The sequence below is a fragment of the Neoarius graeffei genome, chromosome 5, assembly GCF_027579695.1.
Source record: "Neoarius graeffei isolate fNeoGra1 chromosome 5, fNeoGra1.pri, whole genome shotgun sequence".
In the NCBI taxonomy this organism is placed as follows: Eukaryota; Metazoa; Chordata; class Actinopteri; order Siluriformes; family Ariidae; genus Neoarius; species Neoarius graeffei.
The window spans coordinates 6050371-6077340 of NC_083573.1; the positions used below are offsets into that span (position 1 = coordinate 6050371).

General features: G+C 41.8%; 1 protein-coding gene across 2 annotated transcripts in view; it reads left to right on the top strand.

Moving 5' to 3' along the window:
- The window catches only part of agap3 (ArfGAP with GTPase domain, ankyrin repeat and PH domain 3), a 291019-nt gene that overhangs the window by 207542 nt on the left and 56507 nt on the right, over positions 1-26970 (top strand). For both annotated transcript variants that reach the window (XM_060921058.1, XM_060921056.1), the window contains exons 12-13: positions 9664-9828; positions 23909-24070. In XM_060921058.1, coding sequence (XP_060777041.1) covers positions 9664-9828; positions 23909-24070 — 327 coding nt within the window. The remainder of the gene's footprint in view (positions 1-9663; positions 9829-23908; positions 24071-26970) is intronic.

The window sequence follows — 26970 nt, forward strand, 5'->3', positions numbered from 1 at the left end:
AGGCAACATTTTGATCAGGGGTTGACACAGGGAGAGATTGCATTAAGTCTTTTAATAAGGGATAATTTCAAAATTAGTCCGCGGCACCTCCGCAGAAGACTGGCCCGGCTTCGTCTCAGCTCTGCTAGAAATCTCAGCTGTTTTCTCGAGATCATGAAATAATTGTTTTGTTTTCTCGAGATCTCGAATTAGTTGTGTTGTTTTCTCGACATCCTGAATTAATGATGTCGTTATCTCAGGATAACAAGGTGAATAAAAAAAGATTATATGAAGGGCCTCTCGCGGCTTCCGTAGGCTTGTTTTGCAGATGTTCCACATTATTATTCCGCATAACTGTCAATGTTAAAACAGTTGTCCAACCCCGATTCCAAAAAAGTTGGGACAAAGTACAAATTGTAAATAAAAACGGAATGCAATGATGTGGACGTTTCAAAATTCCATATTTTATTCAGGATAGAACATAGATGACATATCAAATGTTTAAACTGAGGAAATGTATCATTTAAAGAGAAAAATTAGGTGATTTTAAATTTCATGACAACAACACATCTCAAAAAAGTTGGGACAAGGCCATGTTTCCCACTGTGAGACATCCCCTTTTCTCTTTACAACAGTCTGTAAACGTCTGGGGACTGAGGAGACAAGTTGCTCAAGTTTAGGGATAGGAATGTTAACCCATTCTTGTCTAATGTAGGATTCTAGTTGCTCAACTGTCTTAGGTCTTTTTTGTCGTATCTTCCGTTTTATGATGCGCCAAATGTTTTCTATGGGTATAAAATATGGACTGCAGGCTGGCCAGTTCAGTACCCGGACCCTTCTTCTACGCAGCCATGATGCTGTAATTGATGCAGTATGTGGTTTGGCATTGTCATGTTGGAAAATGCAAGGTCTTCCCTGAAAGAGACGTCGTCTGGATGGGAGCACATGTTGCTCTAGAACCTGGATATACCTTTCAGCATTGATGGTGTCTTTCCAGATGTGTAAGCTGCCCATGCCACACGCACTAATGCAACCCCATACCATCAGAGATGCAGGCTTCTGAACTGAGCGCCGATAACAACTCAGGTCGTCCTTCTCCTCTTTAGTCTGAATGACACGGCGTCCCTGATTTCCATAAAGAACTTCAAATTTTGATTCGTCTGACCACAGAACAGTTTTCCACTTTGCCACAGTCCATTTTAAATGAGCCTTGGCCCAGAGAAGACGTCTGCGCTTCTGGATCGTGTTTAGATACGGCTTCTTCTTTGAACTATAGAGTTTTAGCTGGCAACAGCGGATGGCACAGTGAATTGTGTTCACAGATAATGTTCTCTGGAAATATTCCTGAGCCCATTTTGTGATTTCCAATACAGAAGCATGCCTGTATGTGATGCAGTGCCGTCTAAGGGCCCGAAGATCACGGGCACCCAGTATGGTTTTCCGGCCTTGACCCTTACGCGCAGAGATTCTTCCAGTTTCTCTGAATCTTTTGATGATATTATGCACTGTAGATGATGATATGTTCAAACCCTTTGCAATTTTACACTGTTGAACTCCTTTCTGATATTGCTCCACTATTTGTCGGCGCAGAATTAGGGGGATTGGTGATCCTCTTCCCATCTTTACTTCTGAGAGCCGCTGCCACTCCAAGATGCTCTTTTTATACCCAGTCATGTTAATGACCTATTGCCAATTGACCTAATGAGTTGCAATTTGGTCCTCCAGCTGTTCCTTTTATGTACCTTTAACTTTTCCAGCCTCTTATTGCCCCTGTCCCAACTTTTTTGAGATGTGTTGCTGTCATGAAATTTCAAATGAGCCAATATTTGGCATGAAATTTCAAAATGTCTCACTTTCGCCATTTGATATGTTGTCTATGTTCTATTGTGAATACAATATCAGTTTTTGAGATTTGTAAATTATTGCATTCCGTTTTTATTTACAATTTGTACTTTGTCCCAACTTTTTTGGAATCGGGGTTGTACAAAATTTTGGTGTTTTAATTCATAAAAACTTCAAATTGTTGTCTAATTACTGTGGTTTAAGAGGAATAAAACATGTCAAGATGTGGTGTTGGAGCGTAATATACTGTATGTGTGTGGTGTGGGGGAAGCCATGGCTTAATGGTTAGAGAAGCAGCTTTGGGACCAAAAGGTTACCGGTTCGCTTCCCTGGACCAGCAGCAATAGCTGAAGTGCCCTTGAGCAAGGCATCTAACCCCTAACTACTCCCCAGGCTGCTCTGGGTATGTTGTACGTTGCTCTGGATAAGATACAAACGTCTGCTAAATTCCTGTCATGTAATGTATATATAGTATAATGTTACTTGGTGTAGAGGATTATCTTGGAATTATAAAATAACTTCACGTAAATATTATACTGTATCACAATATACGTTGTTGTTTTTTGATCAGCTAAAAACCGCGGAAGCACGTGATGCGACGTTATCTCATATATTCACTTTTTTTCTCGCTTCTCGAAATCATGAACCGACTTTTTCAACGTTTCGTATTTTTTTCTGACAATTTTACATTTTAATTTTGCTCCCAGTTTGTTAACAAGCTGAACATATCGTGATGCGTACTCCAACATCTTCGAGAAATGACTTTAAGTATAGTGATATGATCTTTTTGTCACATCACCCACCTCGGAGTAATCACGACTCATCTAATCATCTAATTGTGTAATCGTATAATTGTAGGCGATTAGTGCAAATCTGTGGAGCGTTCCTTTCACACGCAATCAAGAAGACTTTCTCCGGCGTTCGCGTTCTCGTTATTCAAGCTGACGTGTGATGTTTGTTTGTGTTTTGTTCAACAAGTCTGAGCTTTTTTTTTCCCCACAAGTCAAAAAAATATCCGTACAGAACTGTTTCGTTTCTTTTTATTCAAAGTTTTTTTTCAAGACATTTTTTTTGAAAAATAACATTTTCAAGTTTTTTTTTTAACCTAAAATATTTATTCAACCATTTCTAAAAGTTGTTTTGTTTTTTGTTTTTTCACACCAAGAATTTCAAAATCATCTTCAAGGTTATTTTTTTTTTATGTTGGTTTTTTTGTGATGGGTTTTGTTTATTTATTTATTTATTTATTTATTTAGAGATTTACACTATTCTTCCATTTCGAAAAGTTGTTTTTTTTTCTTTTTCTCAAGTCTCAGAAAATGTTTTTTGTTTGTTAGTTTGTTTTTATTATTATACCCCTGCTCCGAAGGGGGGGGGGGGGGGGGGGGGGGGGTTATTCTGGTTTATTTACCTCTATCCATCCGTCTGTATTTCCGTCCGTCCGAAACACCCTTTTTTCTCAGCAACCACAAATCATAGCCACTTGGTACTTGGTACCGAGCTTCAGCTTGGGGTTCTATACCAAGGATACCATTTTCAGGTCTGTCAGACATCGACTTCCTGTTTACTGACTGAAATGTATTTACGAAACATATAGTGTGGATTTACACAATTTGCCTAGCACTTTTCTCAGCAACTACAAATCACAACTTCTTGAGATTCGGGACCGAGCTTCAGCTTGGGGTTCTATACCAAGGATACCATTTTCAGGTCTGTCAGACATCAACTTCCTGTTTACCGACTGAATGTATTTCCAAAACATGTAGCGTGGATTTACACAATTTTCATAACACTTTTCTCAACAACTACAAATCACAACTGCTTGAAATTTGGTGCCGAGCTTCAGCTTGGGGTTCTATACCGCGTGTAGCGTTTTCAGGTCTGTCGCACGTCGACTTCCTGTTTACCGACTCAATGTATTCACGAAACATACAGGGTGGATTTTGACGCTATTTCAAGAAGCGAAATGCTATTTCAAAATGACAGTTTACCAGGATGCTGTTTGAAATCCCTGGGGAGAGACACGGCTCTTTACTTACTTGTTTGAGGGTTCATTATTTGTTGAAGTCAACATTCATAATAAGTGTGCTATTCCTTCGATTGCTTGCGTTTTGATATAAGCGAGAGCGGGGAATACGCAAGTGAGCAGTAGCTCATAGTTGATCTTGTTTATCGAGACTTACTACTTCAGTAATTTTATGTAAAATTACAAAGAAATTTTTAATAAGTTTTTTTTTGAATGAGAATTCTTTTTTTTGTTGCTTTTTAGACTTAAAATATTCCACCATTTCTAAAAGTTGTTTTTTTTCTCAAGTCTAAAAAAAGTTGTTAGTCTGTTTGTTTGAGATTTATAAAAAAAAAAGTAGCATTAAATTTTTTAATAGTTTTTTTTCAAGCGTTTAGGGGGGGTTTGTCTGTGTTTTTGCATGTTTTGTTTGAGACTTTTTTTTTTTAGCTTCCATACCAACGTGCATGTTTGAGTTTGAGTTTCCCAGATGAAAAAAAAAAAAAAGAAACCGCTTCCAAATTTTAGGTTTGTGTTCATTTTCCGTCCGAACACAAGGAATCTTCCAGATTTCCTTCAAAACAAATTTTGAGCCCGTTTTCTTTCCTGCCTCCAGTGAAAGGTTTGTCAGAGACGACGTTTGCTAGCATGTTAGCGTGTGTGTGTGTCGTCTTCTCCGAATCCGTTTCCTTTGAACGGAGCTCGGAGTAAAAACAATAAGTTATAATTACCGGTGGCATCCTGCAGCACAGGTATCTATCCGAGTGATAACCGCACCGCAGCTTTATTTAATTTCATCCCTTCTCACTTAAACACGTGGCAAGAGATGCGCAAAGAAGCAGTCAGGGGCAATATTATGACAGAAGTAATAAAACGTTCCTGTCAACAATACGGATGTGATTACACATCGAAGAAAGTGACAGGCGTAAGAATACCCTCTATTCTTTCAATTACCAACGAATTGCTCCTGATTGTGCTGAGGCGTCTCCTCGCTCGGCGCTAGCGCTAAGCAAACCTCAGCTAGCACAGGCTCTTGTTAGCCTAATGCGTCGTAGCCATTAGCGGGAGTAATAAGTGTATCAAATTCGCATAATCATGTCTAATTAGTGTCGGTAATTATCTTGTTGGGTGCAGGAATATTAATCTTGCCGTGCCCGTAGGGGAAGGGCGTCTCTCGGAGGGAGGGAGCGGCAGAGAGCTCCTGTCTCACGCTGAGGAGCGTGCTCGCTAAATTAGAGCGATGGAGGGAGGCAACAGGAAGAGAGCGCGGCAGAGAAAAGAAACAAAAGACAAAACAGAGAGAAGTTAACTGCGAAGTGCGTCAAGACAGATGGCCGAGGACGTGCTTTTAAAAAACGTTCTTCGGGACTATTTTTGTGGACCATCTGCATAGTTATTCTCGAATTCTTGAAGAAGCGAGTCGGAGAGAATGAGTTCAGCGCTTATTCTGTGGTGTTAGACCCCTGATATTCGCCTCAAACGTCAACCAATGGAAGAGTAGACAGGTTTAATTCGGCTCGAGATGAATTGTGGGAATATATTTGGACTGTAAAGCTGATGGAAGAGATATAAAAGTCTCACTGACTGTCGAAGGCTGCTTCAAAGTTGGTGTCTCTTTCCTCACTCTTGTTTTTTCTTTTATTTATTTACGGCCATCGTATCGCTCACTTTTTCACATTTCTTGCAGTATAATCAATTTTTTTGCCACCTTGTAACTTTTCGATCAGAATGTACCTTCCCGTAATACACTATTTCAGTTCTACCGTATGTCCCCGAAAAGATGCCTCCTAAAAATGCTCCAAAAAAAAGCGTCCAAGAAAACCACACAAGCAACACCCCCCCCCCCCCCAAAAAAAAGATTTGCACCCATATTGATTCAGAAAATACCCCAGAATGGCACCGAAACATCACATCTAAAAATGACCTTCAATTGCGTCCCAAAAACAGCTCTGAAAGAAACAAAATTGCCTGAAAAAATCTCCCTTGGAAAAAAAAAAAGAAACGCTACCCAAAAATGTTCCCCAAAATTGCCCCAAAGGCTCTCACTCAGAACATCAACTCAAATCGCCTCCATAAATGCCCCTGAAAACGCTTTCCAAAAACAAATTGCCTGCAAAAATCTCAAAAATACGCCCAGAAATGCATCTGAAAATGATCCTTCGCAAAAAAATATATATATTACCCCAAAACACCACATTAAAACACCCCAAAATGCAAGTTTGCACTTCAGTCATAATGTTCTCAAATGATTTGTCCACACATCCTCTGTATTTAAAACTTTCTTTTTTTTTTTTCTTTCCAAAATGGCTCGTTTTCAACCTGAACCAAGTCATTCAACGATTCTTTACAGTGTATTTTTTTTCCACCTTGTAACCTTCAGGTCAGAGCGAGTGTTAATGTAAGACAAACAGTGTAATACAAATAGTTTTTTTGGAAGCCTCGTGTCGTGAAAAACAATTAAAAACGGGTCATTTTGACTCGAACCAAAGGGAAAAATCATTAAAGCGTCGTCGCTGAAATGTTTGAGAGGGCCAGCGTGTGTTTTTTGGGATCAGCGGGAGCTGAGGGAGAGGACGCCATGCGGTGCCCGCCCCGGCCTTGGCGCTAATGACGGGCGCCTCTGATTGGAGGCAGGCGGGAATGCCGCTGGGGTAGATGGATGTGGCTGGCAGCGAGTGGGGGGGGAGAGCTAATTACTGTTCCGAGTGTATCTTGTTAATTAAGGGCTAATTAGTGGCAGAAACCGAGAGGGGGAATGAGAGAGAGAGAGAGAGAGAGAGGAGGAGGAGGAGGAGGAGGCGACTGCTCATGTAGTGCAGAGAGATGAACATGGAGAAGTGGCAGAGCCCATCACGGAGAACGAGCAGCCGAGAGACAAATGGAGGGGACGTGTAGCGCATCTGTAGGGGAGGAAAGTGTACAATCATTAATCACAGTGCATGATGACTGCAGCGAGCTTGTTTATTATTGATGTATATTTAACAGCGCACAGTTCAGGCAGATAGGGTCAAAAATAATCCCCCAAAAACCACCCATGAAAAATGCCACCCAAAATTCCACCAAAATCGCCCACAAGTGCCACAAAAAAAAAAAAAAACACACCCAAAAAATGCACCAATAATCACCTTAAAATATACCCCCATAAATAAACAGCTGCCACGCCCCCCCAAAATGCCTTAATAAATACCTACATACCCTTCAGAAATGCCCCCAAATAAAAGTCAGCCAAAAATGGCCTACCAACAAACATTTTCCTGAAATGCCCCGAAAATCTGAACTCCCAAAAATGTCACCCAAAACAAAATCTTACAGCTTCCATCAAAAACACTTTGAACAAAATCTCCTCCTCAGAAAATTCCCTCCAAAAAACAATCCCTAAACCACCTCGAAGAAGGGCCCCTCAGAAAATCCCTCCCCAAAAAAGCCCCCCATCAGTGCGCAGACTCTGCCCCCAGAAAAATGCCCCCCAAAAATGGCACTAATAAATGCCTCTAGGAAAATAGCACCAAAATCTAACCCCAAAAACAACACTCAAAAATATTTTCAAGAAAGTGTCTTCAAAAAAAAAAAATAACCCCAGAAACACCTCTCGTAAGTGCCCAGGTCCTCACCCCACAAAAAAATCCCAAAAAAGACCCTAATAAGTGCCCAGACTCTGCCCCCAGAAAAATGCCCCCTAAAAATGGCACTAATAAATGCCTCCAAAAACAACCTCAGAAATGACCCTAATAAATGCCCAGATTCTGAGCCCACAAAAAACAACCCCAAAAACACCTCGAAGAAGGGCCCTGCAGAAAATCCCTCCCCAAAAAGCCCCTCATCACTGCGCAGACTCTGCCCCAGAAATATGCCCCCAAAAATAGCACGAATAAATGCCACCCCAGAAAATGCCTCCAAAAACAACCTCAAAAATGACCCTCATACATGCCCAGATTCTGATCCAACAGAAAAGCCTCCCAAAAAAAAAAAAATCCCAGAAGGGCCCGCAGAAAATCCCTCCCCAAAAAGCCCCAAATAAATGCCCAGACTCTGCCCCAGAAAGATTCCCCCAAAAATGACACTAATAAATGCCACCCCAGAGAATGTCTCCCAAAACAACCACAAAAATGACCCGATAAATGCCCAGACTCCGCCCCCAGAAAAATTCCCCCAAAATGCTCCCAATACTGTAAACGCTGCCAGAAAATACCTCCAAAAAACAAACCCAAAAAATGCAGATAATAAATTCCTGCCCAAATTCTCATCTCATCTCATTATCTCTAGCCGCTTTATCCTGTTCTACAGGGTCGCAGGCAAGCTGGAGCCTATCCCAGCTGACTACGGGCGAAAGGCGGGGTACACCCTGGACAAGTCGCCAGGTCATCACAGGGCTGACACATAGACACAGACAACCATTCACACTCACATTCACACCTACGCTCAATTTAGAGTCACCAGTTAACCTAACCTGCATGTCTTTGGACTGTGGGGGAAACCGGAGCACCCGGAGGAAACCCACGCGGACACGGGGAGAACATGCAAACTCCGCACAGAAAGGCCCTTGCCGGCCACGGGGCTCGAACCCGGACCTTCTTGCTGTGAGGCGACAGCGCTAACCACTACACCACCGTGCCACCCCTCCTCCCCAAATTGCCCCTAAAATAGAACCCTAAAAACGACACTAACAAATATTTTCAAGAAAATGTCTCAAAAAAAAAAAACCAACCCCAAAAACACCTCGAGTAAGTGCTCAGATCCTCACCCAACAAAAAAGTCTCCCAAAACACCCCTGAGAGGTGCCTCACAGAAAATGCCCCCCAAAAATCCCAGAAAAGCCCCGAATAAATGCCCAGACTCTGCCCCAGGAAAATGCCCTAAAAAATGACACGAATCAATTCCCCTCAGAAAATGTCTCCAAAAAACCAACCCCAATACCCAGACCCTGCCCCCTCCCCAAAAAAATGTCATCCAGAAAATGCCCCCTCAAAAAACTTACAACTACCCCAAAAACACCACCTCATTATTGATTTTAAGGGCCGCAACCCCCAGCAAATGCACCAACAATGCTCCAGAAATTCCCTCAAAAAGATTTCAAGTAAATGCTTCCCGTAAATGCTGACCAAAAATACCCCTGAAAAAATTTCCCAAAAAGCCTTGCCTGAATCCACCTCAAAAAAGTCTCCAACAGAATTTTCCCGACAAAAAATCTGCCAAGTAAAATCACACGCTTAAAAAAGTGCTCCCCGAAAAACGCCCTGAAACCCGCCACCTTGACTCCATGACCTGAAAGTACTGAAATATTTTTGTTTAAATCCCTATTAATTATTAATTAGAAGATTCATGAAGCGAATCTGCATTTCAGTGATGAGGCTGTAAAACATGAGGACAGGATCCTGTTCGGTGATGTGCAAAAGTTTACACACTGTTGCGACAAAATGAAGACGACAAACGCCGTTGTGTGTTCGGTTTGATGAAAAGATTAATGGGGGAAAACCTCTTTCAGATCAGTTCAAACCTGTTCGAAATGTTGTTTAATTCATCGTTTGTGCGACCAGCTTTTGTCTTTTTGCAACTGCCTGTTGGCTTTGTTTAAGAGAATAAAAGTGATATTCAGGGTGTGTTAGGAATTAGTACTGATTTTATTTTAATTTCAGTTTTGTAAAATTCTGAGGTGAACCTGAACTTCAGGTTCGAATTGTCACATTTTCAGTGTGACATGATGCTAATTAACCTTTTAACTTTATCACAGGTGCCAATAATTGTGGCATATCCTGTGTATTGTTTGTGTGATTATGAAATGGAGTAAATTTTGAGAAATTGGAGAAAAAAACGTTTGTTATTTACTGGTTTTCTCTCAGGTGCTTCTCACTCGAACAGCAGTACCTCTCTGCAGTCTGGAGGCGTGGCCTCAGGAATGGGTGTGACTTCTGTGGGCGGGGCTAAAGACGGAATGCATCAACGCTCTTTCTCCGTGTCCAGTGCTGAGCAGTGGAATGAAGCAGTGAATACGAGCAGTGCGTCAGGTGTGTCATTTTTGTCACGGTTCACTAACACTATGGCAGAAATACGAATATTACTACAACTAATAATAATAATAATAATAATAATAATGTTATTATTAGTAGTTGTTTATCATTTTTTTCTATTATTATTATTATTATTATTATTAGTAGTAGTAGTAGTATACATTCATTATGATTTTTATTACAAATAAAACACATTTTTTATTCAAAATATTATTGTTTTTATTGTTAGTTATTTATTATTTTTATTTCTATGACAATTATTATTATTATTATTATTATTAGTAGTAGTAGTAGTAGTAGTAGTAGTATACATCCATTATCATTTTTATTATGATTTTTATGAGAAATAAAACAGCACATTTTTTTATTCAAAATATAATTTTTATTGTTAGTATTTTTTAATCATTATTATTATTATTTTTTTATGATAAATAAAACAGCACATTTTTTACTCAAAATATTATTGTATTGATTGCTAGTCTTTGTTTATTATTTTTACTTCTACAGTTATTTTTATTATTATTATTATTATTATTATACATTCATTATTATTATGATTTTATTATCAATAAAACAGCAGGGTTTTTTTACTCAAAATATTGTTTTTATTGTTAGTTTTTGTTTTTCATTATTTTTCCTTCAACTACAATTATAATTTTTTAAAAAATTATTATTCTTAGTATACAACCATTATCATTTCTTATGATTTTTATTATAAATAAAACAGCACATTTTTTACTCAAAATATTATGGTTTTTATTGTTAGTATTTATAGATATTTTTACTTCTACTACAATTATTATTATTATTATTATGAGAAGGAGTGTTATTGTTAGTAATTTGTTTTACTGCTGTTTATGTATTTTTTTAAATCATATTTATTATTATTATTATTATTATTATTATTATTATTATTATAGAGTTAGCATTTGTTTAATCAGTACTGTTTCTTTTTAGTTGCAGTAGTAGTGTCAGTTTAATTTGTATGCTTCTTATTATTATTACTCGTGCTACTACTCGACAGCTGTTGCTATGGTTACGTCTCGCCAGTCATTACCTCACTTTGTTCTTCTTGTTTATCTTGTAAATGATTTCTTTCTGTGTAATTAAGCTCGCTGGTTTAATTGCGCGAGCGTAGCTATAGATCGACAGGACGGTCCCGATATCACGAAGCCGGTCAGCGTGTTCACACCGAACTCGCCCAGCGTCAGCCAGCGTGGATTTTCTGTGGCGACGTCAGCGATGTGTAGTTCAGTCCTTATGCAGCTGAAGGGGTTTGGAACAAAGTTTTATTGTGAATCGTGAAGAATTTGAGTCACGTGTGAGTGGTGTGGGTTTTTTTTTTTTGGCAGAGGTTTGAATTGGAATCTGTAATCATCCTAATTCAGTAATTACAGCTTTGTTTATAATCACCCACTGCAGCACAGTCTCTCTCTCGCTCTCTCGCTCTGGTCCTCCGTCCTGTCAGTGCACTTGACTGAAGTCAAATAATATATTTGCCAGGCGTAACAATGATGCACTTCTCTCTCTCTTCCTCCCCCGTCCTTCCCTTCTTCCTTTTTCCCTCCTGTGTGGGGAAAATGAATGTTTTACGGGGGCAACATTCATCACTGGTTATTTCCATCTCTTTGTCGGCTGGCAGTAAAAAAGCACTTAAATGCACATCAACAGAATAACAGTCATTTCCATGCATGTTTGCACACTCGTCGTTCTCATTAGTGGCTGCTCCATCTCTCTCTCTCTCTCTCTCTCTCTCTCTCTCTCTCTCTTCTCTCTCCCCCCTCTATCTCTCTTTCTCTATCTGACACTCATCCGCACACTTTACTCTTGTTCTCTTTCTTCATGTCTCTCATCCTCACTTTCTTTCTCTCTCACACACGCACACGCGCATGCACTCTTAACTCGTTCTCCATGTCTCTCGCTCTTTCTTTCTCTCTCGCTCCCGCTAGTTTAAAGAGCGCTCTTTACGAGCACACACACTGTGGCCCCGTGGTGCTGCAGACTGAACACATCACACACTTCGCCCTTCTCTCTTCTCTCTCCGTCTCTCCGCCTGTCGAACAATCAATTTCAGCCGCCATCGGCCCCCCGCCTGCGCCCATCAGCTCCACACCCCAAAGCAGAATTACTCGCAGGGCCGCTGCCCTCCCAATGAGCTCTGTCGCACTCTGCGTGTGTGTGTGTGTGTGTGTGTGTGTGTGTGTGTGGTAGTTCAGTGGACATTTATGCAAAAAATCTTGATCAAAGTTGTGCAGCAATTTTGCAACGCTAATCATTTTTGTTCATTAAAAAAAAAACATCGGACATGTAGTTTTTGTCCATTTATGGTTACCCCATATATAAAACTGTTAGTTCTAACGTCATGTTCCGAATTGTTTTATTCCTTTTACACCACAACCATTTTTTTCATTTCAATAATGACAATTTTGTATGAATGAAAGAGCACATTTGATTAATTACTTTTTATCCATTTATAGTAACATTTAACTCTATGTTGGCTCCAACAGCACGCTTTATTCCTTTTACACCACAGCAAATTACAACGCGAAGCATTTGTGTTGATTAAACGCAAATATACTGCTATCGCTATCGCTCTATCCATCCGTTCCGTCTGTAAACATTTTAGTTTCCGGATCACAACTCAAAAACTGAGGAATTTTTTCACGAAACCTGACACTTATGTTCAGTGACTAGAGGAGTTGTGCCTTTTGACATTTTAGGATTTCTGTGATTTTTATTTTTTCCGTACTTCCATGGCAACCAATTCAACGTAGGAAAATTTGGGGTGGGGTTTCATGTGGGGGGGGGGGGATACGTCATTTTGTTGTCGTTAAACAATTAAAGAATGACGTCTCTTTTTATCCATTTTATTCTATCCACATTCACTGGATATGAGCAATCGTACGGTCTGATTGGCTACTCTACGACTAGGATATCAGCTCATATACCGTGAGTAGAGAAAAACAAAATGGCAGCTTTGTTCTAAAGTATTTAAAAGAAACAGAAATAGCTAAAAGAATATTGTTTTGTTTTTTTCGATATCTCCTGTACCACACTCCAGCCCAGTCGGTGGCAGTAATGCACATTTAAGTTGGTTTGCCAACCACCAAAAAACCCTGAAGAAGAAGAAGAAAATGGCGGAGCACGTTGCTGAACCAACCGAGGACGAAATAAAAACTCTACTTGAAAACATAACCCAGAACCATACAAAAAAAAAAAAGGCAACAAAATATGGAATGAAAGTATTTGATGGGAAGAGCGTATCTTTTTAAAATACATTTTCAATTATTATTATTATTATTAGGGCGGCACGGTGGTGTAGTGGTTAGCACTGTCGCCTCACAGCAAGAAGGTCCTGGGTTCGAGCCCCGGGGCCGGCAAGGGCCTTTCTGTGTGGAGTTTGCATGTTCTCCCCGTGTCCGCGTGGGTTTCCTCCGGGTGCTCCGGTTTCCCCCACAGTCCAAAGACATGCAGGTTAGGTTAACTGGTGACTCTAAATTGACCGTAGGTGTGAATGTGAGTGTGAATGGTTGTCTGTGTCTATGTGTCAGCCCTGTGATGACCTGGCGACTTGTCCAGGGTGTACCCCGCCTTTCGCCCGTAGTCAGCTGGGATAGGCTCCAGCTTGCCTGCGACCCTGTAGAAGGATAAAGCGGCTAGAGATAATGAGATGAGAGATGAGAATGAGATTATTATTATTATTATTATTATCACATTTTTCACGAATTGCAACCATCATTTTGCCGGTTTGTTATGGAATCAATTTTGTGCCAAAATGTTCATAGAATACTTTTGAAATATCAAACAAAAACGACAAATCAAAATACAAAAAAACAAAAAAAAGTCAATTCTTTTTAGACTGGCAAACAAATTATTCGTGTAATCGTGCAAAATATCAGTCTATTACTCTTCAGAAACCTTTTATTTTTGTTCTGCGTCTTTCTCAGTTTTGTTTGGCGTAATTTATTTTGGTTGCGATTCCAGCTTTCTCGTTTGCGCTCCCTGACTTTTTGCTTGCAGTTTTGGCACAAACTTCACGTGTGGGCGGGCTGTCCAGGAATGCATTCCCATTGGCTAACTTGTGTTTGACTGACAGCTGCGCTCAGCGATTCCCTACTCGGGTTCTGGCGGACTGTTTGACGAGTGACCGATCCATTGACGGTAAACAAGGATGGAGTGGACTTCAGTGGCGACTATGATATCGAATTTACACTTTGTTGAATTAATTCAATATCATAGTTGCCGCTGAAGTCCACTCGATCCTTGTTTACCGTCAATGGATCGGTCACTCGTCAAACAGTCCGCCAGAATCCGAGTAGGAAATGGCTGAGCGTAGCTGTCAGTCAAACACAAGTTAGCCAATGGGAATGTATTCCTGGACAGCCCACCCACATGTGAAGTTTGTGCCAAAACTGCGAGCAAAAAGTCAGGGAGCGCAAACGAGAAAGCTGGAATCGCAACCAAAATAAATTACGCCAAACAAAACCCAGAAAGACGCGGAACAAAAATAAAAGGTTTCTGAAGAGTAATAGACTGATATTTTGCACGATTACACGAATAATTTGTTTGCCAGTCTAAAAAAATTGACTTTTTTTGTTTTTTTGTATTTTAATTTGTCATTTTTGTTTGATATTTCAAAAGTATTCTATGAACATTTTGGCACAAAATTGATTCCATAGTTTGTTTACATTCTAAGCAGAAATGGTTTTGTCGGACGTTTTGCATGAAGTTTTTATTGATCGAATTTGCAAAAAATGCAAATAAAAATGCTCCGTTTCTCAAAATCCAGTGAACGTGGATAGAATAAAACAGTTATTCCGCTCAACCTCGTCGTACACGGATTATAGCAAACTCGGCGCTACGTGCCTCGATTTTGTGGAATAACTGTTAAATAGCTACATTTAATGTTGTGAGTTGTCTACGAGTGGCACGTGATTTTTTTTTTACATTATCATTTGCAAGGAAATGCAAAATGATCACTCAAAATTTTAAATCTGTAATAATAATAATAATAATGATAATAATAATGTTAACATGTGCCTGATATCAATGATTTGAAGTTTCTACAATTCTACAGATCTGTAAAATTTCTGCACCCAGGAACCACTTCATTTCAAATAAATTCAGGGCAGATTTAATTTTTTAATTATTTGTAACATAATCCGCAAATATGAGGTGCATTATTTCAACATGTGCAGCACTATTAGAACTGTGGAGTTGTTTTATCCTGGAAATTTCCACCAATTCAATTTTTTTTTTAAATTAAATTTGCCATTAAATTGAAGATATTTATAACTCGACGATGTTTGGATTAAACCCGCTTCAATTCACATGACCAGTGCAGTCAGCTAATACCTATAACGACTCAGTCAAGATCAAAATAATCATCTTTTATCAACGGCAGGTTCTGATTTCCGCCAAAAAAAAAAATCAAAACATTTTTACCGACCCCCTGGGGTTGTGAAAACACCATTTTGAGAACCATGACTTGAGATTATTAGATACTTCCTTTCTCAAGCGATGGTATTATAATGTAATTTAGCATCGTAGCTATAATTAGAAGGTAAATAAATAACTTCACGAAGTGAGTCATTCAGATGAGTCATTTTCGTCTGAGTGTTTCGTGGAGGATGAATAACTCGCGTGATTGAGACGTCGAGACATCGACGAGAAAACAAATGAGAATTAAATCGAATTAAAGGCACTCATTTTTTGCTGCTCATGACTTCAATTCGAATATTGAAGACGTATAATTCGTAAGACGAGCCACACGGTGTGTATTTAACCATTTTCGAGACGCTTGAGTCAAACGGCAGTCATTAACTCATCCTTGCTCTGGCTGGCTGAAGGTCAGCGTACGGAATTGTCGCGTCGATGATGGAGGAAGATGATGAGCCCTTTCAGATTGATGGCGTCTCAAAAACGTAAGATGTATATAAACGAGGAGGCTTCTCCGTTTTATTTAAGGAGCGAGGCCGTTTATGAGATGAAGACAGGGCGATGCAGAGCTTGTGGAAAAGAATCAGCGGCGATTATTTTCCAATAATGGCACATCCTGGAGTGTTATTCAACATTTTTATCGATTTGTTTATTTTTATCCATTTATAGCTACGTTAATTGTGAGAGAACACCTGCGAAACAGTTACTTCCTGTTATCGCTTGTTATCAGGGCTTTGAACCAGAATTTTTTTCCTATTGGTTCGTTCCGAACAGAAACGGAATTTTAACGTTTCCGGTTTTGGGTTCCACCATTAAATAGACGTTCCCGAACCGGTTAGAACAAAAAAAATTCGTTCCCGGAACGGTTAATTACGTTCCCTGTCAGCTGTTTAACAAATGGCTATAAAATTATGTCTCTGTCTCATCCAGCTTAAGCCAAATGTAGGCTAATTCTATTACAACCTTCATTAAATAAGACAAGAAATAATTCAAAACAATTATTATTTCAAATGTTGGCGATTTGGATTCTCAGTATGTCTTCCCATCTACACAAACAGAAAAAGTGCCAAAAATGAAAGATAATTCGTTTAGTGTGTTACCAAAGGCTAGTCAGGCCCTATGCATTGATAGGCTAACAGAGGTTAACGTCATTTAATGTTCGCGAGCCTCTCATTAACGTGGACAAATATATTGATATCGTGTTTGAAATTGACGTTTTTGAATAACGATAGACTGCAATATTTACCTCTTATTTAAGATGTGGAGGCGTGATAGTAGTCCACCCTCCCGCTCTCTCCATTCAGTCAGCGAACGTCACACAGGAAGTGAACCCCAGCGGGTCATAGAAACTTGCGCAGGAGAAGAATGACTTTATTTGTAGGCTACGGAAACTTTGAGGAATGAAATAAAAACCGGTATTAACCGGTTACCATTATTTTTAATAAGCGTTTCTGTTCCGGAGCATAAAAAATAATAAAGTTTCTGGTTTCGTTTCTGTTCCATGTGAAATAGAAAAAGTTCCCGGTTTTCGTTTTCGTTCCTTGAACCGGTTCAAAGCCCTGCTTGTTATAGCAGCGATAAACAGTCATTCCTTGTTTTTTTTTCCCCCCTCTGTTTCTTGCTGTGTCACAAAGCAAAACGACTAAAAAGAATAGAATACTATTGTTATATAGAACGAATACGTTTGTATAAACCACAGCTGTATGTTAAGTATTGTCAGTTTCTGTTCCAGAAAATCAACCAATCAGAATTAAGAATTGCACAACACTGTCGTGTCTACACTCACCAGCCACTTTATTCGAAACTCCCATCCATCCACCTGCTGTTTGATGCAGTTCTCGAATCAGCACGGTGCATCAAATCATGCAGACACAAATCAAGAGCTTCAGTTAAAGCTCGACCGCCTTTCAGATTTTTCATCTGTAGGCCATAAAAAGAATTTTCCCGACACCCAATTATTTTTGTTTCGTGGACCGAAAGCGACTGAATTTGAATCACAGACTTCCAATTTTATTAGTTTTTTTTAAATAGAACAATTCACGAATTTATCTCCACGTGGCTCTAAATCCTCCGCTATTTTTTCCTGCTTCACCATGACCCGATACAAGATACTACGTCCTGCGTCACATCACGTGGTGGGCTTTCTCCGTTCGCGCAAGGAGGTATTGTGGGATACAAATTTGAAACAGGAAAGAAAAATGGAGGACGTGAGTGTGCGAATGAAACGTGACTACAGTAACGGAAAGAAAGCGAGAAGAAAACACGTTATGTTCTATACGAAGGAAAGGAAACGCAGGACCAAACTAATAAATATCGGCGCTCAGCGAGCACCTTGATTTCATGCACATTTGCTTTAATTCCCTCAAATGAAATCCCTTCCCAGCCACAGAATGGCCTGATATTTTGAGATATTACGGAAATAAACACACATCGCAATGACCACATTTCAGACGGAACTAAATTTCATCGATTTTTATGAAATCGAAAAGCCGTCTCGCTTTAATGTTCACTCGCGTTCAAACATCAGAACGGGAAAAACTGCGATCTCAAAGTGTGACTTTCTTTCACTGTGGCCTGGGGGTTGGTTTGAGCGTTTCAGAAACGGCTGACCTTCTGGGGTTTTCACGCACAAAAAACAAACAAACAGTCTCGAGAGTTGACACAGAATGGTGCGAAAACCAAAAAACATCAAGTGAGTGAGCAGCGCCTTGTTGATAAGAGAGCTTAGAGGAAAATGGCCAGATTGGTTCGAGCTTTTTTTGCCAGGAAGGATATCGTAACTCATATCATCACTCTTTCCAACCGTGGTGAGCAGAAAAGCATCTCAGCATGCAGCAGCAGCAGAAGAACACATCGGGTTCCAGTCCTGTGAAGAACAGGGATCTTCGACTCAAGAACAAGTTTCTGTTAAAGTGGTCGGAGGGTGTGGATAATAGCCAGGCAACACAATACACTTGTGCAACTCGAAAACAAATTGACGTAAGGTTTCCGTTGATGAATGCGATATCTTCTGACCTACACTTAGATCATGGTTGCTGTCGTGTGCTTAAACAAACGTGTTGGTGGCATGCGTTCTGGATTTGCAGATAGATGGCTGGAGGGAGGGGTGTGACGCTTCCCCGCGGAGGGTGAAGAGGCTGCGAACATGGCCGTAATGAAGTTTGACATTTCGTTTGCCGAGAGCACCTTGATTAGCGCGCTCTAATTGACTATAATAAGAAGGAGGTGGTGATTGTGTTCAGGGCTTTTTTTTTTTTTTTAGTCTTTTTGATTTTTTTTTTCTCACTTCCATTAATTGCTGCTATTGCCTTTGATTACAGGCGGGAGGGGTGGTGTCGGGGTTTCTTCACACACACACACACACACACAAAATACCGCTTTGCACCCTGTGCGCTGTCGAATTACCGGAGGAAGTCCATCCATACTTGCGTCGACAAAGAAATGAGTTTCCACCTTTCACCCTCATCACCAGATCACGGCACTTTTTTAAGTTCCATCTCCTGCCGGGATGGTAATGGGCTGTAATTGCAGGTTAGCTCACCACCTCTTCCCTCCACCTCCTCCTCAGGGGAAGGAAAAAAAGCTTAGTTTCGGAACCGTGCTTCATTAAAGCTCGTCGCCCGCACCGCGAATGCCAAACTGATCTCGCTGCACTTCCTGCCGAGCTGCCTGGCCTGCCACTTTGGCTCTTAATCTTAAAGTGGTCTCCATCAGAACGTTGTAATTAAGCAGGTCAGCGCTGTGATATTTGAATAGGTTACAAATTGCAGGATGTTGATGGTTAACTAGGTGGCGAGTGGCTATGCAGACCTCTTCATCCCTTTCCTCCAAGGTTAGAGTAAAAAAAAAAAGTCACGTTGTTGCAGGTTAACCCTGAAAACTTTTTACGGACTGGCGGAAGACCAGGACTATAGATGTTCTGGATATCCCAGCATGAACAGAACTTCAGAACCTGCTCATGCGTCAACAGTCCATTGCGCTGTTTTTAAAACTCTTCGAATCGATAAGGCTTTGAGGGATAAGAAGCGTCGTACCCATCTCTGATTTCGAGCAAGTAGCCGTTAGTGTTTGCAGTGTCGTTGGTCCGTTGACTGACTTTGATTGTGTGAGTCAAAACATATGAATGAATTACAGGTCTTGTGTGAGAGACAGGGGCAAGCTTCGACTTTAACCTCACGCTACACACACAATACACCCTCTGGCACCGAACAGGTTGGGTGTTCTCCCCCTCTGCGCCATACGGCGTGTGTGTGTGTGAACGGTGTTCTCAGGAGCCCCTCTGCCCCCAGCTGTCTGCGATGGCTAATGATAGGTCCCGGGGGGGCTGTTGGGGAAGAGGAGTGTGGAAATTGAAACAGACGTTCGCGACGCCGAACACAACGTGTGTGGCAGCTGTGCGCCGCGCTTCTCCATTCAGAACGAGCGAGCGCGAACAGCACCTAATAGTCATGAATATCAATGATGGGAGCAGTGTCGAGAGACGAAAAGTGTCAGCTCCTGCCATGTTCTTATCGCCGTAGTAATTACAGTCAGCTTGCTTGCGGCTTCACTTACTGTAATAATAATAGGATCAAAAAAAAAAAAAACCCAACAACACACGTGTGCACAACTATTCTTCTCGAAGTATTTCTCTTTATACCACTGTCCTGTTGCATTCTCGATTCTGACTGGTCAAAATCACAGGCTGGTCAAAGGACGACTGTTTATAGCTGCGATGACGTCTGTACGAACAGGAGCTAATTTGTTTCACGGACGTAGCGCGACATTAAATGTAACTAACTGGATAATGCTGGTTGTCGGGTTTAAGAGGAATAAGACACTTGGTGTTGTGCTGTTTTTGGCAAATAATCAACTTTCGAGGCAGAACAGGATGACTCCAAGTGCACTCGCGATTAAAGAACCGCTGTCTGATACCAGTATGAACACTGATCAGTTTCAAAGAAGATCCATCCTGGATGAAGAGAATGATTGTTAAACTCTTCAGTTTTTCTCATCATGTGTAATTCCACTCCCACTGTGTTTCCGTATTCCGTCTCTTCATTATTTATTCATGAGAAAGCTGTTCTCCTTCGAATGGTGGCTACTCTGTTGAGCAAAAGGCTTCACCTGTCACCAGTGCAACACTTGACTGGTTCGAAAGACACGACTGTCAAAGACCTTTTGAGTTTACATGCATTACATTATGTCATCGTCTTTGGCTGCATCAAATCCTTCATCCAAACTGAGAGGTGATGTCATTGATTTTGTTGTCTTGTCCAAGTGTGTAGGTCAAATGCTGTGGCTCCCGACCAGTCGGTTGTACGGTAACTGCTGGTAAAATGAGCATTCCAGAGCAACACGAGCCAATCATGGGCTTCTCTGAGCCAGTGTATGTGGAAGAGGGTAGGTAGCACTTTTTTGAGAGGAAGCACGTGTTCGCTTTCAAAAGCCCTGCTTGGTTCCTATCCTGTGATGGGTCAGTTGGCTGGGTGGGTGAAAATCGGCAAGACCAAACTGGGAAGAAAACAGGTGGCGGTGGGAAGGGAGGGGGATATTTCAGCAGACTATCAAGAATCTGGCTTCGGATTGGCTCGTGACTTGACAGCGCCACAAGGTTATGACTGACCTGATGCACCAGGGTTTTGTGGAGTGTTCATGGTTCTAGCTCTGTAAAAATGTTTTCCTTGGTATCTTCATTTTTCCTGTAAGAAACAAGGTTCCATCAAGCACCCTTAAGAGTCCACTTGTAAGATCCTACCCCCTGGGGAACTTAAAGGTTCTGTGTCCGAGCCTGGTTAAGTACTACAAGCCTGATTCCAAAAAAGTTGGGACAAAGTACAAATTGTAAATAAAAACGGAATGCAATGATGTGGAAGTTTCAAAATTCCATATTTTATTCAGAATAGAACATAGATGACATATCAAATGTTTAAACTGAGAAAATGTATCATTTAAAGAGAAAAATTAGGTGATTTTAAATTTCATGACAACAACATATCTCAAAAAAGTTGGGACAAGGCCATGTTTCCCACTGTGAGACATCCCCTTTTCTCTTTACAACAGTCTGTAAACGTCTGGGGACTGAGGAGACAAGTTGCTCAAGTTTAGGGATAGGAATGTTAACCCATTCTTGTCTAATGTAGGATTCTAGTTGCTCAACTGTCTTAGGTCTTTTTTTGTCGTATCTTCCGTTTTACGATGCGCCAAATGTTTTCTATGGGTGAAAGATCTGGACTGCAGGCTGGCCAGTTCAGTACCCGGACCCTTCTTCTACGCAGCCATGATGCTGTAATTGATGCAGTATGTGGTTTGGCATTGTCATGTTGGAAAACGCAAGGTCTTCCCTGAAAGAGACGTCGTCTGGATGGGAGCATATGTTGCTCTAGAACCTGGATATACCTTTCAGCATTGATGGTGTCTTTCCAGATGTGTAAGCTGCCCATGCCACACGCACTAATGCAACCCCATACCATCAGAGATGCAGGCTTCTGAACTGAGCGCCGATAACAACTCGGGTCGTCCTTCTCCTCTTTAGTCCGAATGACACGGCGTCCCTGATTTCCATAAAGAGCTTCAAATTTTGATTCATCTGACCACAGAACAATTTTCCACTTTGCCACAGTCCATTTTAAATGAGCCTTGGCCCAGAGAAGACGTCTGCGCTTCTGGATCGTGTTTAGATACGGCTTCTTCTTTGAACTATAGAGTTTTAGCTGGCAACAGCGGATGGCACGGTGAATTGTGTTCACAGATAATGTTCTCTGGAAATATTCCTGAGCCCATTTTGTGATTTCCAATACAGAAGCATGCCTGTATGTGATGCAGTGCCGTCTAAGGGCCCGAAGATCACGGGCACCCGGTATGGTTTTCCGGCCTTGACCCTTACGCACAGAGATTCTTCCAGATTCTCTGAATCTTTTGATGATATTATGCACTGTAGATGATGATATGTTCAAACTCTTTGCAATTTTACACTGTCGAACTCCTTTCTGATATTGCTCCACTATTTGTCGGCGCAGAATTAGGGGGATTGGTGATCCTCTTCCCATCTTTACTTCTGAGAGCCGCTGCCACTCCAAGATGCTCTTTTTATACCCAGTCATGTTAATGACCTATTGCCAATTGACCTAATGAGTTGCAATTTGGTCCTCCAGCTGTTCCTTTTTTGTACCTTTAACTTTTCCAGACTCTTATTGCCTCTGTCCCAACTTTTTTGAGATGTGTTGCTGTCATGAAATTTCAAATGAGCCAATATTTGGCATGAAATTTCAAAATGTCTCACTTTCGACATTTGATATGTTGTCTATGTTCTATTGTGAATACAATATCAGTTTTTCAGATTTGTAAATTATTGCATTCCGTTTTTATTTACAATTTGTACTTTGTCCCAACTTTTTTGGAATTGGGGTTGTACAATCCTTCTTTTTCAGACGTTTTGAAGCCAGAACTTTGAACCAAGACCCTATTTTTCGAGCGTCGTCCACCGGTCCGGTAAAACACAGCGATAAGGAGTGGTGGAGCATCTCTGGCTCGACAAATTACAAGTGATTATACACTGTGTTTTTGAACACACCAAGCTTGCAAATGACTACAAATAAACTGACACTTGCACTCCATCCAAAAAAGCCCTGATGTTATGACCTTGATGTGTTTTTAATTCAATAACATGTTAACATTGTGCACCACGATGAAAGGTTAGGTAGTTATCTAAATATGTGATGCGACACTTTTAAACCAGCACGCGTCTAACTCTATGCCAGCCCACGCCAAACCATGTGAAGCCCAAGGCAGATGTAGAGGCTGTAGCTGAGGCTCTTCTACCCCCCACATGGGTGCCATCTTCTTCTCTTCTCTTAAAGACAGCGCTAAGCCTGCACTCCCTGAAGGGATCTTCCAAATTAGGTCTAATGTTCCGCGCCGGCTAATGGTCGTCACCGCCATTAGAATATGCAGCGTTTGGCACCACGGGTTTTCAGATGTTCCCTGACCACTGTCCACACACAAACACACACACATGCACACACATCCACCTCAGGCCTGTTGAGATGAATAGAGTGTGTACCACCACAATGAGCTTTTGATGCCAAGACAATAGAGGGGCTGCCAGTATCTGACACACAGCGCAAAAGTGTGTGTGTGTGTGTGTGTGTAGCAATATGAGGTCTGCTTTGCCAAGGCCCCTTTGCCCCAGGGCTTGCGGATAATGGTGTCCTAGAGGGATGGAAAAGTGATGTCCAAGTGTCAAGAGGTTTAGAAATATGACCATGCTTTACCTATTGTCCTTATTGACACCCTCCACACACATACAGACACACCATCATACTTGCACACCACACTCAAACCATTACCGAGTGGCAGCTTAACGTGTATCAAAATCACCTGATACTACAGTGCTGTTGGATTCTGATTCGTACTGGTTTTTGATTCATCCTGAAGCTTAAAAATGGACGTGACCATGTTGGTTTACATCATAAGTATAACAAGATATATATCCATTTATTTGAATATTTATCAAGATTCTGAATTGGTCGCTCCAAACAAAGATCGAGTTCTATGAAAGACTTGGTGTTCAATGGTTGACTGGAAACCCCGGTATGATCAAGCAGACTGGTATAATGTGCCTTCCTCCTTGCTAACTCTCAGTCCTCTTTCTCTCCAGCCAATGGGACGTTGGATTCTCTCAGCGCCGCCTCTGGCCTAGGCGGACCCACCAGTCCCAAACTGGAACCACCTCCTTCGCCGCATGCCAACCGCAAAAAGCACAGGAGGAAAAAGAGTACAGGCATCACCAAACCAGATGGGCTGTCGGCAGGGAATGAAGGTAAAACACGTCCTTATGTTTACAATCACACTGATTATATATACTCAAGGGTTCTCAAGGGATCTATGGATTGCTAATGGTTCTAGCTCTTTCATGGAGTTTTCATGGATTTCATTCCATCCTGGATTGATCCTTGGGGGAACTCGTAAAGGTGAACAGAAGGTTTCCGTTTCCCCTTCCTCTCCCTGTAGGAAGCTAGAACCCTTGAGGAACCTGGTTTCACAGAGTATGCAGCAGTCTTGGTCACTTGCCATCCAAACCATGATGTACCCAATATACCCATTTGATCATGTACCGCTTTGAAAGCATGACTGACCCTCTTTCCGAAGCTTTGATTCATGCCATTGTTCTCGTCGACGGAGATAATATGTCACTAACTCATCGCCTGCGTGCCATCGCTACAGCCCGTGTGACGAATGAAGACCCATAATTGGGTGGCATTGAGAAAACAAAAGCGTTTCTCTCAGGCTATTCGCACTCAAGGGGGCCAATCAATCACACTGATGCGTGCTGTCCTTCACAAATTGTCACCAGTGTGTCATGACGGTAATGATTTTGCTCATCGTCGTTATTGTTGCGTCGGCTTATAGCCAAATCAGATCCAGTTCCCGGTCTTGGTTAGCTTCTGAAAAGGTGTAAGAAGAGACGACGTGGTGTGGTGCGGTGCACCCCAGCGGGAGTCCGCTGACTGATTGAAGGGTGTTAAAGGGGTTTTAATGGCCTGGTAGTGAGTGATGTCTGACATTAAGGGCCCAAGGGGGATTACAGGCATGGTGGGTTCTCATTGTTCTCCTGTATTTGGGAATAGTTTAGAAGACCACGGTGTGTCCCATTACATGTGGAATACGCTCAAATCCATGAAGCCTGAACGTGAGGTGACAGTCATGGCACTTTCAACAACAACAAAAAAACTTTTGCTTTCCATCAAGAGCCATCGCTTTCTCTTCTTTCTCTTTCTCCTTGCTTCTTTCTTGAAAGGTTCTATTAGCGTGCGTGTGTCTGTTGTGGTGAGCGCATGCAGAATACAGACATATTCCTTAAGTATGGGAGGCACTCATGTGGAGCCACAGACTGTATGAGAGAGAGAGAGAGAGAGAGACAGGTGGGTTGAATCCTTGAATAAATTGCTATCAGTTTATCTCATTTATGAGGCAATCACGAGCGCTGAATGCAGAAATTGAATTTTAGTTGTTCTGAAGCATCATAAATCAAATGTGCGGGAGCTTTTAAAAAAGGTTAAGCAAGTGTTTTTGTTTTTTTTTTCTTTTTCCTTACTCTGGAAGGAATGTGTGTGAGCAAAGATTTAATCTACTAATACAGTAGTTACATCTTGTCATCTTTCCATGATGTATTTTATTCCTCTTAGACCACAGCACTTTACCAAAAAAAAAGGAAAGAAAGAATGATACCTTGTACTTTTTATCCATTTATAGGTACATTTAATGTTGCGGAACGCTCACAAAACAGGTTAGTTCCTGTGATGACAAGTTATCGCAGCTTGAAACAGAAACGGAATTACGTCACACTGATACATTCTTCGTATTTGGTGTAAAGTCAAGGACGTGAATTTGAGCTATCTTGTGGTGATGATGATGATGATGATGGTGTGCGTCCTTCGGGGTCAAAGATAACCATGACTTCAATTTGGTGGGTGGCGGTTGTGGGTCCGGAGGTGGCTGATGAGGCCAATCCGGGCTTTGAAGGTACACCCACATGTCAGGCACCCGTGGGTCGGTGCTGTAGTGGGGGTGGTGATAGTTCGAGCCTTCCTCGCAGCTCGTTTCTTCTGGGCCTCAGCGATGCGTTTCAGCTGTGCTGCACGTGCACCACTGCTGAGCTTTGCTCGCCATGGTAGACGATCCTGAGCAAGTGACTCCCAGGAGTTGAGATCGACTTCTAGGGTTTTGAGGGACACTTTGAGATTGTCCTTGAGGCGTTTCTTCTGCCCCCCAGATGAGCACTTGCCTTGGCACAGCTCTCCATGTAACAACTGATTGGGCAGTCGACTGGCATCCTGACAACATCTATCCATTATCCGTAGCCGCTTATCCTGTGCAGGGTCGCGGGCAAGCTGGAACCTATCCCAGCTGAGTATGGGCGAGAGGCGGGGTACACCCTGGACAAGTCGCCAGGTCATCACAGGGCTGACACATATGCCGCTTTTCCACTACCAACGCGGCTGAGTTGGGCTGAGCCATGCCGTGCTGAGTTGGGCTGAGTTGAGCTGAGTGGGGCTGTTGGAGTTGCATTTCGACTACAACCGCGCTGAACCGTGTTGGCTGGAAGTGGGTGGACACATTGGGTGGAGTTAGAGAAAGTGGGTGGACGTCACGTGATGTCGTTAGGCGGCGCAAACAGTGACATCAGTGACCTTTTAAGCGGTAGTCTCACAACCCGGAGAGTAAACAATGAACATGGAGGACATGGAGTCGTTAGTGTTGCTGGTCTTGGTGCTGTGGCTTGTTGTCGCCGACAACACCAACAGATACTGGCAAGAGCGTATAGATGAGGCGAGGCGCATAAGGCTTCATAATTCTCGTAATTCTTCTTCTTCCGGGTTTACGGTGTTTACAGATCCCAGCGTGCTCGCGGGGCATGTGTGGGCGTGTGAGGACACTCCTCCTCACCAATCAGTGCACAGGGAAGTGTCTCCTCACGCCCCTAGCCTCACTCAGCTCGGTTTGGCTCGCTTCAGCCCCACTCCAAAACCGTGCGAGTTCTGGGGGCTGAGCAGGGCTGAAGCGAGCCGAGTCGTGCTGTTCTTAGATAGTCGAAACGCGAGCCGTGTCGGGCTGAAGTGAGCTGAAAAAGGGTAGTGGAAAAGGGCCAATAGACACAGACAACCATTCACACTCACATTCACACCTACGGTCAATTTAGAGCCACCAGTTAACCTAACC